This window comes from Panthera uncia, assembly GCF_023721935.1.
Source record: "Panthera uncia isolate 11264 chromosome A1 unlocalized genomic scaffold, Puncia_PCG_1.0 HiC_scaffold_17, whole genome shotgun sequence".
Lineage (NCBI taxonomy): Eukaryota > Metazoa > Chordata > Mammalia > Carnivora > Felidae > Panthera > Panthera uncia.
In genome coordinates this window covers 27,478,337-27,497,547 of record NW_026057577.1, presented here as the reverse complement: position 1 = coordinate 27,497,547, position 19,211 = coordinate 27,478,337, and the positions used below count along the sequence as shown (strand labels likewise).

Below are 19,211 nucleotides of genomic sequence, written 5' to 3'. Positions count from 1 at the left end.
GTCTGGTCTTACTGGTGTGGCTCTAACACAGCTCTAATTCTTCTAGGTAGGTGAAATTGTCACCAGTAGTCTTCTACAGCCCCTTTTCCTCTTTTAGCCTAGAGTTGTAGAAATTTTTATTGTGGAGAAAGGTTAAAGCATCTTTTTAAAGGTTATCCAAAGGCCCTGAATGTGCACAGATTTGTTCCAGGTCATATAATTACCCCACAGGGCCCATGGTAGACACTAGTTCTCAGCACTATTGGCCAAGTCCCCACCTCCTGGAAGTTTGTTTTGAAAATTTTAGTCCAGTAAGGAGTCAAGCAATATGTTAAGTGCCCTGTTTAAGAACTATGATCTCTAGCTTGGGCCTTCAGAAGGAAGTGTACGGCAGGTGGCTTACCTGCGGAGATGTCTGAGTGAAGGGAAGTGGTGATGTCTTCAGCCGTTTCTGGCCTCCACACTGAAACTGGAACTACATTCTTGGTTAGGAAATAAAGAAGGAAGTGAAGCAGATTCATCACTGCTTAAGTAGCCTGGTATGCGGAGCTGGGATTCTCGATTCTCTAGCTGTTGATTGAAGCAACAGGAGGAAACTTTCTCATGCACACGCTAGGCCCCAGCTGAGAAGGGCCGGGAACTGCCAGTTGTCAGAATGGACCCACTCACCGGCGTTCTCTGCGTGCTCCGTTCCAAGGAGCTCCCTGGCAACTGCGGCGGGCTTGTGTCTTCTCCAGCATTGCTCAATTCCTCCAGGAAGTTTTCTTTAGGAGAAACCTTTTATACTAGTTCTGCGTGGATAATTGCCAAATGTAGCTCTGATACAACAGCTAAGATTTGTTTGATTATTTGAGTGTTTCAGCCGCCAAATGGACATTACCATTTAAGATTCCCCTTCCTCTTGAAGGAAAATTGGGGCGCCTGGATGGCTCGGTCGGTTGGGCATCTGACTTCAGCTCAGGTCATGATCTCACAGTTTGTGGGTTGGAGCCCCGCGTCAGGCCCTGTGCTGACAGCTTGGAACCTGAAGCCTGCTTCGGATTCTCTTTCTCCCTCTCTCTCTGTCCATCCCCCACTCATGCTCTGTTTCTCTGTGTCTCTCAAAAATGAATAAACGTTAACAAAAAAAAAGTGGTTAAGAAAATCAACAGTGAACACATCCGTTCTCCGGGGGCTCAGGAGGGCAGACATAGCAGGTTTTCTGAGCTCTTGGAATCCTAGACAGGCTCTCAGCATTCATTTTTCCTCTAGGAATAGGTTCTTGTTCAGTTGTTAGGAATAAAAAATTCAGCTTGCAAGAACAACTAGTCATTCATCTGAAGTGTTACCTCATGTATAAGGAACTTTGCTTGGCCTTTCCCTCCTTGAAGGCAGGCATGCCTTGAGTCTAGAATAGCACTGTGGAATGAAATGAAGTTCCCATCTTCCTGCCCATAGCCTAATCCAGCCTTAGTTTTCCTCTTTTGTCAAATACTTCGCCAGGAAGGAGCCAACCCAAATGTCCTTTGCCTTAATTTGGGCCAGTTTCTTCTTGATTAATTGTCTGGTGATACAATAATTTCTTGATCATTATACCCCGCCCTCCATCACTATTAGGTAGGTATTCCTTAAGTTTTTTTAAAAGGTTGTTTATTGGGGCGCCTGGGTGGCTCAGTGGGTTAAACGTCCGACTTCAGCTCAGGTCACGATCTCACGGTCCGTGAGTTCAAGCCCCGCGTCAGGCTCTGGGCTGATGGCTCGGAGCCTGGAGCCTGCTTCCAGTTCTGTGTCTCCCTCTCTCTCTGCCCCTCCCCCGTTCATGCTCTGTCTCTCTCTGTTTCGAAAATAAATAAACGTTAAAAAATTTAAAAAAAAATAAAAGGTTGTTTATTATTTATCTTTTATTAAGGAATCTTTATGCCCAAAGTGGGGCTCAAACTCATGACTCCAAGATCAAGAGTCACATGCTTCACCGACTGGCCAGCCAGGCGTCCCTCTTAAAACTTTTCTTATGAGCTTGAGCTTCTCAGAAGAAAGATACTTTTATTTATTTTTAAAAGGCTTTATTTATTTATTTATTTTAATGTTTATTTTTGAGAGAGAGAGAGCATGCATGAGTGTGGGAGAGGCAGAGAGGGCGGGAGACACAGAATTGGAAGCAGGCCCCAGGCTCTGAGCTGTCAGCACAGAGCCCATTGCAGGGCTCGAACTCATGGATCGTGATATCATGACCTGAGCTGAAGTAGGACGTTTCACTGACTGAGCCATCCAGGCGCCCCTGGTCTCCATCATTCTTTTTTTTTTTTTTTTTTTTTTTTAATCTTTATTTTTGAGAAAGAGAGAGACAGAGTGTGAGTGGGGGAGGAACAGAGAGAGGGAGACACAGAATCCGAAGCAGGCTTCAGGCTCCAAGCTGTCAGCACAGAGCCCGACGCGGGGCTCGAACCCACAAACTGTGAGAGTATGACCTGAGCCGAAGTCGGACGCTTAACTGACTGAGCCACTCAGGCACCCCTGTCCATCATTCTTAATGATAAAAGCAGGGGCCTGAGCTGACAGGGCAGGGAGGGATGCTGACTTCGAATTCACATTGTGTAGAAGGCACCCCAGACCTCCTAGGTCATTAAACATCAACAAGCCAATGATGTGATTTACTGACTCCATGATATAGGGATGGGGAGCTAACCAAGAGACACTGTGGGTACAGGTAAGCTCCAGGACCCCGATGAGGTCATGTATTTCTGGTGGGAGGGATGGAAAGGATGAAGTTATGCTGGAACCATTTGAGAAGGATGAGCCAGGTCTCAGTGGGTGGTGGATACCTTGTCCTATGTGAAGCAGCCAGGCCATTTGAGAATCTCTGTATCTTTCCTGACATTTGTCAGCCATCTCTAGGTTTTAACCAGTGCTCCTCTTTTTGTTGTTGTTTTTTAACGTTTATTTATTTATCTTGAGAGAGAGAGAATGTGCACACATGAGCAGGGAAGTGGGAGGGAGAGAGAATGAGAATCCCAACCAGGCTCCATGCTTAGCATGGAGTCTGACTTGGGGCTCAATCCCACAAACTGTGAGATCATGGCCTGAACCGAAATCAAGAGTCGGACGCTTAATTGACTGAGCCACCAAGGTGTCCCATGTGCTCCTCTTCCCAAATATGAAGCTTATGTTATGGTTTTTATGTCACAGGCCCACTTAGTGTTCCATATTTTCCAGACCCTCATGTTTGTTAATGCATACAACTGATTTGTACTTTTGTTCTGCATTGTTTCAAAGCCCACTGTTGCGTATTCACAAGGGCACACATTAACAGTAATCACTATGGTATACAGTGTGGCTCACATCCTTGCGTGATTGACTGTTATCCAGGCTTATTTTTGTTGTTGTTAATTTTTTTTAGTGTTTATTTTTGAGAGACAAAGACACAGCGCGAGAGGGGGAAGGGCAGAGAAAGGGGGAGACACAGAATTGGAAGCAGGCTCCAGGCTTTGAGCTGTCAGCACAGAGCTGGATGCGGAGCTCTAACTCACAAGCCATGAGATCATGACCTGAACCAAAGTTGGATGCTTAACTGACTGAGCCACCCAGGCACCCCTATCCAGGCTTATTATAAATACTGAAGTGTAGTTCTTAATTTGCAAGCATAATCCAGAAATGTAGTAATAGGTTGATTTCTGAGGTTGCCTTTCTTCCGGAAATCTGAAAATTCCAATGACTCTTTTCTGAAAAAAATTATGAATTAAGACTTCTGTCTTCTAGAAGTTCTCATCATGATTATCCTCATTGGACAGCTGAAAAAACATTGGCATGAAAGTAACAACTTTCTCTATAACTTAGGTGTTTCATTTACCTCCACAATGTTTATTTTTGAGGGAAAGAGAGTGAGGGGGCAGGTGCAAAGAGAGAAGGGGACAGAGGATCCCAAGCAGACTCTGCACTGACAGCAGCGAGCTCCATGTGGGGTTCAAACTCATGAACCATGAGGTCATGACCTGAGCTAAAGTCAGATGGTCAATCAACGGAGCCACCCAGGTGCCCCCTCCACAGAGGGTTATTTTAAGAGGGTTTAGATAGGAGCACCTGGATGTCTCCATCAGTTAAGCGTCTGACTTTGGCTCAGGTCACAACCTCGTGGCTTGTGGGTTCGAGCTCTGCATCTGAACCCCGCATCTGAGCTCTGTGTCTGAGACCTGCATCGGGCTCTGTGCTTACGGCTCAGAGCCTGGACCCTGCTTTGGATTCTGTGTCTCCCTCTCTCTCTGCTCCTCCCCTGCTTGCACTCTGTCTCCCTCTCTCAAAAATAAGCAAACAATAAAAAAATGTTGAAGTGAATTAAAAAAAAATTAAGAGGGTTAAGATATATCTGAATGGTCACTAAGAATTTCTGATGGATTTGATGGGGCGCCTGGGTGGCGCAGTCGGTTAAGCATTCGACTTCAGCCAGGTCACGATCTCGCGGTCCGTGAGTTCGAGCCCCGCGTCAGGCTCTGGGCTGATGGCTCGGAGCCTGGAGCCTGTTTCCGATTCTGTGTCTCCCTCTCTCTCTGCCCCTCCCCCGTTCATGCTCTGTCTCTCTCTGTCCCAACAATAAAAAAAAAAAAAAAAAAAGTTGAAAAAAAAAAAAAGAATTTCTGATGGATTTGAAACCTGACCTGCTTAAAGGATTGAATAATCCTAGTTGAATTCTGACCTATCCAGGTGACCTTGAGAAAGAACTGACAGTTCTTATTTGTGTCGGCCCCGGGACGTTCACCAAGGGGCAAAGGCAAGATGGCTCAGGGCCCGATGTCCACTATTTGTGGCAAAGCCACTCACAGCTGCTGCCTTGCAGACACGAGGCCCGCCCCTTCACCTGTGTCCTGTGACAACAGCATTAAGAGAAAAGATGTTTCTCTCCCATCTCCAAGACAAAGTGAGGGATTGAATTACTCGGGCCCTTTGCCTTGGCCTCAGGCAGGTATATCTGCACTATCACCCGTGTACTGTAGCCATGTCTGACTCCCCATTTCCTGTGCAGGTGGTAAACTAGCCATGGCGCTCCCACATACTGCATCAGCCCAAGTATAAAGTGCCCAGGTACTGTAGCACTGCTTGATCAAATCAAGTAGACACAGATCCTATGATGAGATTTCTGTGGTCAGTTGACACCCTCCCTTTTCCTGTACCAACCAGGAGTGATGTTGCCAACAGCCGAAATCTGGTGGAAGTGAGAAGTGGGGAATGTTTGTTGGCAGGGCCACTTCCTACAGTTGTACCCTGAACAAGACTCCCAACTGAGGGGGTGAGTTGGGGCTGAAACTCAGTCTGGGCTCCATCTTGCCCAACCTTACATTTAACCACTGGGCAGTTTTCTCCAAGATGAAGAGGCACCTTTTCTAATGCACTTAAAGACACCTTGTGGGCAAGAGGTTGTCTAAAGAAATTGCTACACAGGCCCAAAATGGGTCACCTATGAGGCTGCTCATGGCAGCATTGTTTTGGGTGCTAGAAAGTTATAGGCACTGGGGGTGCCCATTACTGGAGTATTCAGCAGTCAGGGATGATGGACTGGATGTGCACATAGCAATGTGGATAGGTCTTAAAAACAAAGTGTGGAGTGGAAACAAAAAGACAGAGTGAGATCTGTAATACAATGCTATTGTGTAAATTAAAAGACATGCAAACCAGTCATCAACACACATCCACAAGAACACATACAAGCCAAAAAAATATAATTAAATGTATTAGAATGGTTCCTTGCAGGAAGGAAGGATAGGAGTGAGGAGTGGGAATAGGAGAAAATGTAGATACACATACCTAAAAGAGTGGACTTGTCTGGACCAATTAAGGTAATGTGCCATGAACTGAAAAGTGCAATTAATTTACCACTCTACACCTGAGGCCTAATAAGTTTTAAAAAATAAGATGCCCTGGGCCTTGCCATTTAATGCATTCCTCACCCCAGCTATTGACCACCAGCATGGCTAGATCAGCATGATCACCGCTTTTTAATAATCTCATTGACAGAGACTTATATCTGGACTTGTGTGAGCTTCATTATAACATAGCTGTCCTTATCAAACTCAGGTTTGAGTTTGCTATCTCCTGGTCCTTAAAAATCCTTTGGAAGTTAACTTGCCTTATCTGTATTATTTTATTTTTCTTGTAGTCATAAATAGAAATGAAAGCATTTACTTCCCTAGGGATTTTTTTTTTTTTTTTAAAGTAGGCTTCTTGTCCAGCATGGCACCCAACAGGGGTCTTGAACTCACAACCCTGAGATCAAGGCCTGAACTGAGATCAAGTGTCAGATGCTTAACCAACTGAGCCACCCAGGCACCCGATTCCCTAGGAATTTAATCAATCTATAAAAGCTATGTTAATGAAGAATAGTAACTACAAAGAAGAAAAAAAAAACCCTGAATTCTGTTTGGCCTGGTTTCCACTTATTGCATTCAGCCAAGGCTTGCAGCAGATGGGTCAAAATGGGCCTATCGTCATTGTGACACAGTGTATAAGTTTCTTTCAAGATTCATCTGGAACATTCTAAATCAATGTAATCAAAAAGTACCTGATGGGGGCGCCTGGGTGGCTCAGTCAGTTAAGCATCTGACTTCTGCTCAGGACATAATCTCACAGCTTGTGGGTTTGAGCCCCACATCACTCACACTCTGTCTCTCTCTCTCTCTCAAAAAATGAACATTAAAAAACTTTTTTTAAAAAGTACCTGATGCGTAAAACTTGCACCATTTAACAAATATATGAGTAACTCCAGCACCATTTTTGAGATAGTTCTTGGTCCACTCTGTGTAGCTTAAACAAAACAAAACAAAACAAAACAAAAAAGACCTAATATTCTTCAAAGTGGCATAAAGAAAGTTCCCTTTCAGTAGGTATCTGGTAAGTGTTAAGTTAGATTGAATGCCCTTTTGCTATCCATTAAGGGACATCTCTTGCCCCTGTGGTATCTTACATGTATAAGAGAAGGTACCTCTTCTTCCCAGCAACACAGCCCCACAGTCAGGCACAGGTGTAGCAAGTGGATCTCAGCCTAGTAACCTCATTGGTTATTAAGGGTATAATTGACACAGCTGTAGGACGTGGCCCTGCACACAAGTAAGCTCCCTGCCTTTCTCTCTTCCACTAGGTTTCCATGATTTGCAACTTTATTCTGGTTGGTGTTGGAAAGGCAGGCTTGAATGACCATCCTAGTCCCAAGTAGAGCAACAGTATCTGCCATCCCACATGCTCTTCTGGAACTTTGCCTTTGCCTCTGTAAAGCTGGAGTCTGATTCTACTCTCTTTGAGTCTGGGTAAGCTTTGGACTTGCTTGCCACCAACACAACACAACACAACACAAAACAACACAAGTGACAATGTAATTTCTGAGGTTAGGTTATAAGAAGTGATATAGCATCCACCTTGTTGGCTGGAACACTTGAACTTGGAGCCCTAAGCTGCCATGCAAGAAATCTGACTATCCTGAGACTAGCAAGCTGCAAGAAAGCCATACCACATAGTGAGGCTGTATGTAGGGCCTGTGGTCACAAGTCCTAGTTTTTGAGTGCTCCAGACTCAGACACCAGACCTGTGAGTAAACAAACTTTAGATGCTTCTAGCTCCCAGTTTTGAAGTCATCACCACACTCTGAATCTCCTCAGCTCAGACCCCAGATACCTTGGAGCAAAGAGCAGCCATCTTTACTGTGCTGTTTCTGAATTTCTGACGCATGGAATCCACAAGCACCATAAATTGGTTTATTTTATTGTTTTATGTTACACAGCAATAGTAACTAAAATACCTATTATCTTTGATAACACCAAGAAGGAGAATAAAAAAAAGGAGAGGAAACTTATAAAATTTAAAATTAAAAATTTAAATACATTTAAATTTAAATTTAATTTAAATTTAAAATTAAAAAATTATAAACTACAGGATACAGACAAAATATATCAACAAATACAAGTGACAGATTAGAATAAACCATGACAGAAAGACACTTGTGAAAATCAGGGCAATTTGACCTCTGACTGGATACTAGATGATATTTAAAAAATTATTGTTAATTTTAAAGATGTGATAAAGTGGTTATTGAAAAACGAGTCCTTATTTGTTATGGATACATACCGATGTATTTGCTTATGAAAATATTTGATTTGCTTTAAATTGGATTTAAAATGGAAACGAGGGGAGGGGAGGGTACAGATAAAACAAGATTGCCATTTTTTAAAATTTAATTTTATTAAAAAAATTTTTTAACGTTTATGCATTTCTGACAGACAGAGACAGAGCATGAGTGGGGGAGGGGCACAGAGAGAGAGAAAGGGAGACACAGGATCTGAAGCAGGCTTTAGCTGTCTGCACAGAGCCTGACATGGGGCTCGAACTCACAAACCCCGAGATTACGACCTGAGCTAAAGTCGGCCACCCAACCAACCGAACCACCCAAGCACCCCTAAATTTAATTTAATTTTGGAGAGAGGGAAAGGGGGGGGGAGAGAGAGAGAGAGAGAGTGAGAATTTTAAGCAGGCTCGACACAGGGCTTGATCCCACAACCCTGGGATCATGCATGACTGGAGCCGAAATTAAGAGTAGGATGCTTAACTGACTGAGCCACCCAGGTGCCCCAAGATTGCCATATTTTAATAATTGTTGAAGCCAGGTGATAGGTACATGGAGGTTTATTATCTCTACCTTTGTGCATATTTGAAACTTCCCATAAGAAAAAGTTTGCCAGGGTGAGACTCAGGAGGAACTTATTTGTCCTCTGTCCTGTTCTCCCAGGCTGTAGTTATGTGCTAACAGGTGCCAATGATTTAAATAGATTGCCCCTCCTATAAGCAAGACCTCTGTGTACTCCTGGAGGCTTCTTGAGACCCGGGACCCTTCACCCATGTGGGATTTCAGGCAGATCTCAGGACTGAGGAAGAAAGCATATTCTCAGGCAAATAAATGTTTTAGGCGCTCCTCAAATCAGTTGAACTTTGGGTGGCTGGAACTCCCCTGAAGACAGTATTCTCTTCTCTGATAATACCCAGTCCAGCCCTAGGTATACAGGGGGACATCCATGAATTCCTGGCGAATTGATTGAAGAAAATTCATTGTTCAGGATGCATTCATTAGCTTACTCTGAAGGTTAAGGAGTGTTCGATTTTAAACTTTGAAATGTATCTGTCACCAGAAAGACAGGCAAATAGGCTGCATGTTGCTGCACAGATGATGTACTTTGGAAGCTCCTTCTGTTTGCTTGCAGGTTCCCTCCCTTGAATAAAGAGTATTAACTCATGCTGCAGCCTGCTGCTCTCTGCTTGGCTTTGGCTATGTCACTAAGCCCAAAATAGAAAGTTCTTTTACTGCAGAGCAGGGAAAGAGGTTTAAATTTATCAATTCAAATAACAAAGGGAAGCATTATACTGGCTCTTCTCTGGGGCGGGGAGTGGGGGGTGGGGGTGTGGGAGGGGGGTGGGTAGGGAAGAGATAATGCCTGCTTCATCAAGAGAAGGAGTGATCTGACACTGGCAGGGGTTGAGACCAAGAGACAAGCTTACACTGTGGTGAGTTGGGCTTGTTTCCCATCCTGGCTCCCCTCATTCCCTCCTTCCAACCATGTCACCTCTTTTAGGACATGGGAAAGCAGCTGAGCCACCGAGGAACCAGTCCCAGAAATGTCACTGAAGTTATCAGACTGGAAACAATTCTCTGAGCCAAACCCCTTCTCTCTTAGCTTTGAGAGGAGTCAGTACCTTGCAACAAAGTTACCCAAAAGGGAGATGTATCAAATGGTCCAAAATTTTTGATGATCCCTAGGGTTAGAAAGAGTTTGTGGAAATTGGCATTCTTGTGTATTGCTGGAGGGAGGTAGACTGAGCCAACCACCTGGAGAGCAACCTGACAACATGGAACTGGGGTATCCAGAGGCTGTGGATCTGGAGGCTCTCTGTTTATAGCTGGTGGGAGTGTAAATTGGGTCTGTAGACAGACTCTTGTACATGTACAACAGGGAACATTTATAGTATAGCATTCATAGCAGCAGTGTGAACAAAAGCTAAACCCTAGAAACAATGCACGTACATGGATGAATTTTAGCAAAGTGAATGGAAAAAACAAATCCCAAAAGATGACATACAGCTTGATGTCCTTTTTATAAAGCTAAGGACAGTTCTGAAAATTTACTCTTTAGGAATATATACACATAGAGCAAAACCACATCAAAAGAAAAGGAAATGAACTTATGATTCAGAATGGTTCCCTTGGGTGGGGAACACAGGAAGATGGTGTGGAAAGCCTTATGCTTCAGTATTGGTTATTGCCGAGGCCCTAGCTTTTGTTTTGGGTTGTGGATTGACAGGGACTGAATATGTTATTAAAATTAGTGAATTGGGTGCCTGGGTAGCTGAGTTGGTTAAACACACAACTCTTGGTTTCGGCTCAGGTCATGATATCACAGTTCGAGAGTTCGAGCCCCTCACTGGGCTCCGCGCTGACAGTGTGGAGCCTGCTTGGGATTCTCTCTCTACCTCTTTTTCTGCCCCTTCCCTGTTTGTGCTCAATAAATAAATACATTAATTAATTAATAAATAAACAAACTTTAAAAATAAATTTTAAAAATTAATGAATTTATCACCAAAATTAACAAGATCAGGCCATCCAGTACCAATTATGGGAGTGTCAGAACAAAGGATTATGGTGAACCCAGTTATTTATGCCAGACATTAAAACAAAACAAAACAAAAACAGAGTATATATCCTTTGGCACAGTCACTCCACGTCTAAGCATTTATCTTAAGGAATAAATAAAGATGCACACAGACATTTGTAAACAGGACACTTACCATGGTACTTATAAAAATAGGAAACAATCTAATTACCAAACTAAGAGATTAGTTACATAAATCTTGATATGCTTGAAAACTAGGTAGTCTTTTAGAATCATTCTTTTCTGGAGTGTGTGGGTGGCTCAGTCAGTTAAGCGACTGACTTCAGCTCAGGTCATGATCTTGGTAGTGAGTTTGAGTCCCACATTGGGCTCTGTGCTGACAGCTGGAAGCCTAGAGCCCACTTCGGATTCTGTGTCTCCCTCTTTCTGCCCCTCCCTGACTTAAGAGAGAGAGTCTCTCTCTCTCTTTCTGAAAAATAAACATTAAGAAAACTTTTTTTAGAAATATTCTTTTCAAGGAGTATTTAACTATATGGGAAAACAGATACATACAGAACAGACACATGCAACATGAACTTTAGTTCACAGTTTTTAATTTCTGATAATATATATGCACACCAAGAAAAGCTGAGAAGGCTATATATCAAAATGATTATAGCCCTCATTTCTGGATCTTATGATTGTTTCTTCCTGAAACTTGCCAGCAGTTCACAAATTTTCTGCAGTGATCATTAATTCTTTTACAGCCAGAAATAGTTTTATTATAAAAATAGTTAATAATAATAGCTAATGTTGATGGAGTACTTGTTATGTACTAGAGCGTTACATGGATTCATTTATTTAAGGCTTAAAATAACCCTATGGGGTTAGGACCCTATGGGGGTCCTATTATGATCCCCATCATATGAATGAAAATACTGATGTTTAGGGGGTTAAATAACTTTGAGGACACAGAAGCCCTAAGAAGTTGTGCCTTGAATCAGGCTTGTAGGAGGTTCTTCAAAGGGTGGGCCTGATTGTAGGCTATTGGTCTCCCTGGTGCAGGATGGCTGTACCAGAGACAATGATCTCCCCGCGAGCAACACTGGGAATTGAACAGGCTGATGTAGAACCTGCAATCCACACCCAGAAAGAGGCCCCCAAGGGGTTTCTGAGCCTGAGCCAACACAAGGCAGCCAACCATCAAATGTGGGTTAGGTGGGGGGCACACATTGGAAAGCCAGGAAACCCAGCCTCTAAGGGTTTCTGAAGAGCCCCTGTGGGAGATCCCAGAGCAGAGATGTTTTTACTCATGGCTCTGACTAGCTCTCATCTCCAGCAGCCACTGTAGGATTGGCCTCTAGAGCTTTCGGTGGAGACGAGGGTGCTCTAGGGATGGGACAGAGCCAGGACTGAGCCGCGGTCTCTTTTCATCACTCATGCTTTAAATATAAGCTCTGATGTGATCAAGGCGCCAGAGATAAAATGCCTTTCTCAAGCTAAGCAGGCAGGATCTGGTATCCAATTTGGACAAGACAGTGGAAAATAGACTCAGGGGGAAAAAATCCCTTGGCCTCAACACCAACACACGGGAGCTGAAGAATTTGACACCTTAACATTGTAGAATAAACAAATGTAGGCATAGTTTCCTATGTTTTCTTAAAAGCATCTAAAATAGATATGATTTAAGAGGGATTCTTGTCTGACTTTAACAGCCAGTTCTTCTCTTCTCAGCTGAGGAATTCTGGATATCCTTTAAGATGTAGCTCAAGCATCAGCTTCTGTGGAAGTACTTCCCAAGCTGCCCCAAGTAACGATGCCGTTCCTCTTCTGTACATGTTTAATAAATACGTTTACCTGTAGGAATGTCCGTCTTCCACTGCTGGACCATGAGTTCAGTGGACTGTGTTTTATGCGTCTTTGGGTTTTCCCCACTATTCCTGTATTTCTTCCCGTCACCTGTCCTCCACATGCATCTCTATGCCTGTCATGTGTTAAGTGCCAATTAAATGTTGCTTTTGGAACAGAGAGGTATAAAGGCTTGGGTGTGGTCTTCTAGAATTCTCAGAGCTGGGAATCAAACCCTTTTTTGCATCTACAATACTTGAGAGAATCTGATAAAAGCTAAGAACCTTTCTTTCCCCAGGGAAAAAAGCATATACAAAAGAAAACTCCCAGTTGTACAGCAGTAAGTGCTCTCTTTCTCTCTCTCTCTCTCTCTCTCTCTCTCTCTCTCTCTCTCACACACACACACACACACACACACACACACACACATGAGTGCATGTAAAACTGGGGAAATATGAATGATAGGTAGGTTGTATCAATATCAATATCCCAGTTGTGATATTGTACTCTAGTACTGCAAGAGGTTACCAATGGGAAATCAGGATTTCTTTGTATTATTTCTTACAACCACATGAGAATCTAAAATTGTCTCAATAAAAATTTCAGTAAAAAAGAAAATTCCTATACATTATCCTCTGGGAGTTGGTAAGTCCCCATGAATCCACCTATGAATCCTGAACTAAGAGGTCTCCAGTATAGTCCAATCTCTACGTTGTTATATGGGGAAACTGATGGGTAAAGATGTGCTTAAAGTCATACAGATTGTTGATGGCAGAGGTGAGGATGAGCCCAGCACTCTTTTCCTTACACTGCAACTGGTTTCTGGGAGGAAGAGAGTGCTGTCCAGTTGGTATTGTTTACTAGACTAAAAGGCAAAGCTAACCTGGTATTTCCTGTTGTGGAGAGAAAGCAGGGCAATTCATTTTCGGAACTGTTTGGTCTCTTTTTTCTTCTCATGGCTTTCTAGGCTGCCTATGCTCAGCCTATGGATCGGGAAGGATCTCCTTTCCAAAGAAGGTGGCTCAGGGGCTGGCAGGCTTTTTGCTTCTGCATAATAAAGAGCCAAATCAAGCAGGCTGGACAAATGGAGGAGGAGAAGAGAAAGAGAAGAAAAATGATGAGGGTTCATCAGAGAAAAGAGAGCAGAAGGGCATGGTACAAGAAGACAATAGTGGAGGGGACGAGATGGATGCATTTAGGGAATAGGAGCGATGGGGTGGGATGGATCACAGGCCACTCACTACTAAGCTGCAACCTGTAAGGACATGGATTATTGGTCTATCCTTGGAGATTGCTAGGCATTGAAAGTGTCAGATGGTTCAGTGGTCAAGATCTTCCATTCATGAAAATCATTTGAGTTTTGATGCTAAAGGCTCTCTAGTAGGACTTCGGACTTTAGGCACTGAAGCCAGACCTCAGCTCCTCTGCTTACTAGTTATCTTACCTTATACAAGTTACTCAGTCCCTTTGTGCCTCAGTTTCATCATCTGTAAAATGATAATAATAGCACCTCACTCAGGAGTTGTGAGGGAGGAGGGATACAATATACATAAAGTACTTGGAAGAGTACATAAGTGCTTAATAAATGCTGGCCTTATAACTGTTTAACTACTTGACAGAGACTCATTTCCTATTCCTTGTTGCTCCAAAGATGGAGAAAACTGATTAACATCCTTCCTTTAAAAACCATCCACCAACCTGTAGGTACTAAATTACCCATGAGTTTTCTCTTTTCTGCACACAATGTCTGTTCCTTCTTTTGTTTGTGGACCTAATTCTATCACCATCCACCACAATTTAAAGATGAGCATATAAATACCTGGTCATTGTGTGTGTGTGGGGAGGTGGGGTGTCTCCCTGTCTGGTGTGCCTTCTAACAGCTTAGGGAATGAACACTCCTGTCAAGGGAGAGTGTTTCTTTCCATCAGACAGAAGAGCAGTATGGTCCTATCTTCCTATCTTTGAAAATTAATTTCAAAGTACTCCTTAGATGCTTTTGTACTTGCAAATTCATCTGCTTTGGAGAACGTTATTTCTTTTTTGGCGGCGGGGGGGGGGGGGTGTGATTTCTAAATCTTGCCTAGAGTCAAGCTAGAACACTGGTAAACTTGTTAATATGGAAAATATGAACACAATATAAACAGATTTTCCCTCTGGCTCCCTGCAAAATGCCCCCTCATCTTCTACAGCATCTCTGAGAGTCTTTAGGGAATACTCATATGGGCTCATGAACAAGTTCTCCATTCTTACCCCTCTGCTCTGACAGGTGCCAGGTCTCTGTGCGGTTCCACCAGACTCTGAGGTTTTCCTGTTGCTCTTGTAGGCACTCCCAATCAAGAGAGACCTACAGCCATCAGAGAAGACTCTTCAGAGAGTGTGGGGCTTGAACTGGTCTTGAATGCCAGGGTTCTTATAGATACAAGTGGCTGTCTGAGGAGAAGGGACATGTTGAGCAAAGGAGAAAGTAGGAATGGAGTGGATGAGTACAGTATTTGTCTGAGAGAGGAAGAGGGCCATCTGAGCTGAGGATAAGATCTTTTAATGAGAGGGAAGGTAGAAGAAAAGGCCATATTGAAATGCTGTGTGAGGAGGCCATGTAAGAGGTCCACAGGAAGGTGAGACTTCTTTTCACAAGAAAGTTGGGGCCCTTGAGTAATATTCCAGGGCATAGTGGAATATTTAACATAACTATTGACTGCTTGTTGTTTGGGCCTGTGACTCCCCTAATCATGTTTACTCAGGATATCTGAAGATTTTTTCACAATTATGAGCAATATGTTTTCATTACAGAAGAATCAAGTACATAAAAAGAAAAAAAAGAAAAACTCCATTCACCAGAAGCAACTGCTATTAGTACCTCATTGTATAGGTTTCTAAAGTCTCATAAACATATATTTAATAAAATTATGGTAATATCATATATGCTGTTTTATAAGGTATTTGTCACTTAATACTATATTGTGCATAATGTTCCATGTCAATAAACCTATTTCTATGATAAGATTTTTAATACCTGCAAAGTTGGTGACAGTATTTTTAAGGTTTATCCAGCCTTCTGGTAATAAACTTTGCCTTTCATTTCAGAGATTTTATTTTTCCTGTAACAGGGTAAAAAATATTTCCTCTGTAACTGAGAATAGTATCTAGATGTCAGGGACATTACCAAAGGATAATATGGTCACTTCTCTCTCTTTTTTCTTTAGCCAAACTGTAGTAGGTGAGGGAAAGAGCTGTATTATATCTGTGGCAAAATTCCTGGCCACAAAATTTTGGCCACATATATAAAATTCTAATTTCAGGTGAAATGTTAAGTTTAATTGTTCAGAAAACTGCAAAGGAGAAAAACAGGGATCGCTACCAATGAGTTGCAAGTATTTGTGTATCCCGAGTACCAAAATCTTCCAGTCGTTGGGCAGGCCCAGTTGGCCAGAACATGGCAGGCTTCTCATGGGCATAGGCACTAATGTTGACTAATTAGGTCTTTATGTTGGAATTTCTGGGGCATAAAAGGCCTTGGTGCAAAGTGCATGTTATCAGATATGGCACCCTTTTCAGATAAAAAATTCTGACACAACAGGAACATAAGACTAACCAACTGTATTATTTCTTGAATTTATTCCTCATTGACTTTTTCTGTACACAACAAGCCTTCTGAATGTTTGCACGGTGTCAAGGGAAGAGAGGGGATGTTCTTTTTGTTCCATCTCGACCCTCTTTTCTTGAATCCCCTCCCCCCTCCATCTTCACTTCATCTGATGGCTTTGTGTGTATATGATGTTTTTGATACTGTTATGTTCTGTTTCCATAGCAGGCAATGAAGTGCTCCAACTGGCATTAGGGGATATGTAGGACCAGAGACCACTTAGAACTATTAAAAGTAAGAGTATCTCATACTTACTGGACATTTACTATATGCTGTGTTTTACATTCATAATTTCACTGAATTCTCATAAGAACCTTATTATTTGGCAATTATAATTATCCCCACTTTATACATGAGATAATGGAGACTCAGAAAAGTTATGTAACTTGCCAAGCTTCTCAACCAGAATTCAAACCAGGTCCATCTGATTCCACAGCCATTTCTTACCTATCTGGCTCTACTTTCTGTCTCAGTAAAGCTTAGAAATCAGGCAACTGGAAGGAATAACAACAAAATAAACCTAATGTGAGGCCAAGAGAATTGTTGACAAAACGATGTATCTCATTCTTCCTCCAAGATTTGATGTCAATTTTTATACTTTGGCTAAGAGTACCTATTATCAAGCTATTTGCTCAAGGTCATCTTCCTTCAACCCCACCCCCATCATCAGATGATTTTTTTTTTATAGCTATGTTTAAACATCATGGGCAACACTTAGACTTGCTGTATACTGAATTTGCCATCTGAGCAAAGATTTCTTTCTCAAAGCATATTTATTTACTTTCTGGTTTCTGCCAAGCAATTAAAAGGACAATGTTTTTTTGGTTTGCTTTTACTTTTTTGTTCCAAGCATTCCTCAGCTCTAGAATTTAGACAGTCAGGCCCACTGAGTCAGGACCAGATCAATCAATCTGAAGTTTCAGATCCGTCGGTGAGTATGAGTTCTGCAGAGTAAGAAAACAATCTAGATTCCTTCTAAAGAAAAAGACATTCTGATTTAATTCTGTATTGTTTATAATCACATATGCTTTACTTCATGGCTTGAAAGCTAATAAGAGCTTCCTAGAATTCATTGCTTGAGAAGTTAAGTCATGGCATCTAATTATTTGGCAGGATGTTTTAAGTATATATAATTATATCTTCCCACCATTTTGTGGTGGTGGTGAGCCAAGTAATCTGCATCAAGAGAAAATAAGTAATACCTACATTAGGGCTACCAACTAGGAGCTCACAGCACTTTGGAAAAACCCATTCATTATAATCTTAATACATAGTAGGTGCTCAATACTTTTTTTTTTTAGGGTAAATAAAACTCATGAGGTTTTTATTGTTTGATTTGTTAATCACACGACTTCTGAGAATATATCATTTTGTAAATTTCCTTTTGAAAGGAATTTCTTATGGGAATCATGGTCCAAGGAAACTACTTTAGAAATGCTGCTGCAGATGCATAAAATCTTGATGTCCTCAGTACACATTTGCACCCATTCAGGAGCTTTGTCTGAAACATGAAAGAATGCAGCCCTTAGGGTGTTCAATATTCTTTAATGAACCAAACTAACATCACCCAACCTTTCTAGATAAGAGAACTCAGGCAAAGGGAAATCACATTGACCCTGTTCTGTATTTCAGTTCTTAGAGGTCAGTTGTGTGAGTGTGGCAGATGCCCTGCACTTGGGAGTATCAAATTTCAAATCCTGATTACTACCTTGGGCAAGTCCCTTCTCTTTTCTGTTTGTCTGCTTGTTGCCCTGTAAGACAGGACCAGTTCTCACACAGGTACAGGGCAACAGTGAAGAATAAGATGACAGCACACTAGGCCTGACTTTATAGTCATGAGCACTAAGTGATGGTTTTTTCCTTATACATTCTACATGGTCTTAACTCCTTACTCCTCTATTATTGGGGGATGTTAACTATAAAACATGGTCAGAATTTGGGCTAAAAGAACTTTTTTCCGGTCTGGCAAATTAAGTATAAGCTTTTAGGGGAGAAGATCTGAGAGACTTTCCTCTAGGAACGCTGCTGGGAGGTATGAAAGAAAAGCAGAATTGCCATTTTCAGTCTGGGACCTCACTAAGCAAGTTCTCTTTGATGAAGGAGAATTTTCAGACCCATCATTGGCTCATCCAGGCCTCTAGATCCTTCTTCAGGTTATTGGTTGGGACGATGCCCTCAGAGCTGCAGAGTGAGCCTGGATTTGGCAGGGTCAACTGCTATTGGGGATAGGAAATCTAGAAGACAAGTGACTAGGTTCAGCTCTTGCCTGGCATTTTAAAAGTCCTTTGGATGGGCTCCTGGGTGGCTCAGTCTGTTGAGCATCTGACTTCCTCTAAGGTCATGATCTCAAGGCTCATGATTTCGAGGCCCCTGTCGGGCTCCCTGCTAACAGCTCAGACCCTGAAGCCTCCAATTCTGTGTCTCCCTGTCTCTCTCTCAAAAATAAATAAACGTTAAAAAAAATTCTAAACGTCCTTTGGAAAGTTTGTATCTCTCAGGTCCTGGGGACATGATAATCTCTCTTCCATCTAGTCCTACACTACTGGGAGAATACCAGCTTCCACCGAGGCAGGAAACCTTGTCTGTTTGGTTGACCCCTCTCTCTCCTAAGGATGGGATTCAGCACATAATTGATGCTCTACTGAGCCAAATATTTCTGTGAATGCAGAGATAATGGGATGTAAAAACATCTCGCAAACATCAAAGAGATTCATAGCCAGACCGAGGTCCGATACTCAGATATCCGAGCTTTCTTTAAAGCGCGGATTGTAGCCGCTTCTAACTTCGTCAGGCCAGAGAGGGCACGGGTGGGGGGCGAAGGGGTTCCTCATTCTCCGGAGGAACCCGAGTGGGAGGAAGGCGCACACCTGGAGAGAAGGCGACAATGGGCGAGGCTGCGCGAGGCTTGTGGAAGCTAGGATCGAGGTCCTAAGCTTAGAGAAAAGCCTAAGGCTCGGGCGCAGGCATCACGGCCGACAGGCACCTAGGCCCAAAGACAGGTGTGTGCCCAAGGAGTCAGGTGCACTGCGCCGCGCTCCCAGGGCAGACACACCCTCCTCCGCCCACGAGTGACCTAATTACAAGGTGCCTGCCGCGCCCAGAGGCGGAGGTGGCCACTCCAAAGAGGCTACCACTTGGCACCCGTTCCC

The 19,211-nt window shown here is 42.8% G+C and overlaps 1 protein-coding gene across 9 annotated transcripts in view; it reads left to right on the top strand.

Moving 5' to 3' along the window:
- Positions 1 to 12,437, top strand: part of CDKL3 (cyclin dependent kinase like 3) — a 94,493-nt gene extending 82,056 nt beyond the window's left edge. For 7 of the 9 annotated variants that reach the window (XR_007461689.1, XR_007461692.1, XR_007461688.1 and 4 more), the window contains 2 exons: positions 7,082 to 7,247; positions 12,306 to 12,437. Coding sequence is in view for 2 of the 9 variants with exons in the window: in XM_049649192.1 (XP_049505149.1) it covers positions 5,128 to 5,165 (38 nt within the window). In the remaining 7 variants the exon portion in view is untranslated. Of the gene's footprint in view, positions 1 to 5,127; positions 5,218 to 7,081; positions 7,248 to 12,305 lie in introns of those variants that run through there. The other 2 variants (XM_049649193.1, XM_049649192.1) reach the window with 2 other exon arrangements.
- Positions 12,438 to 19,211: the final 6,774 nt, after the last annotated feature.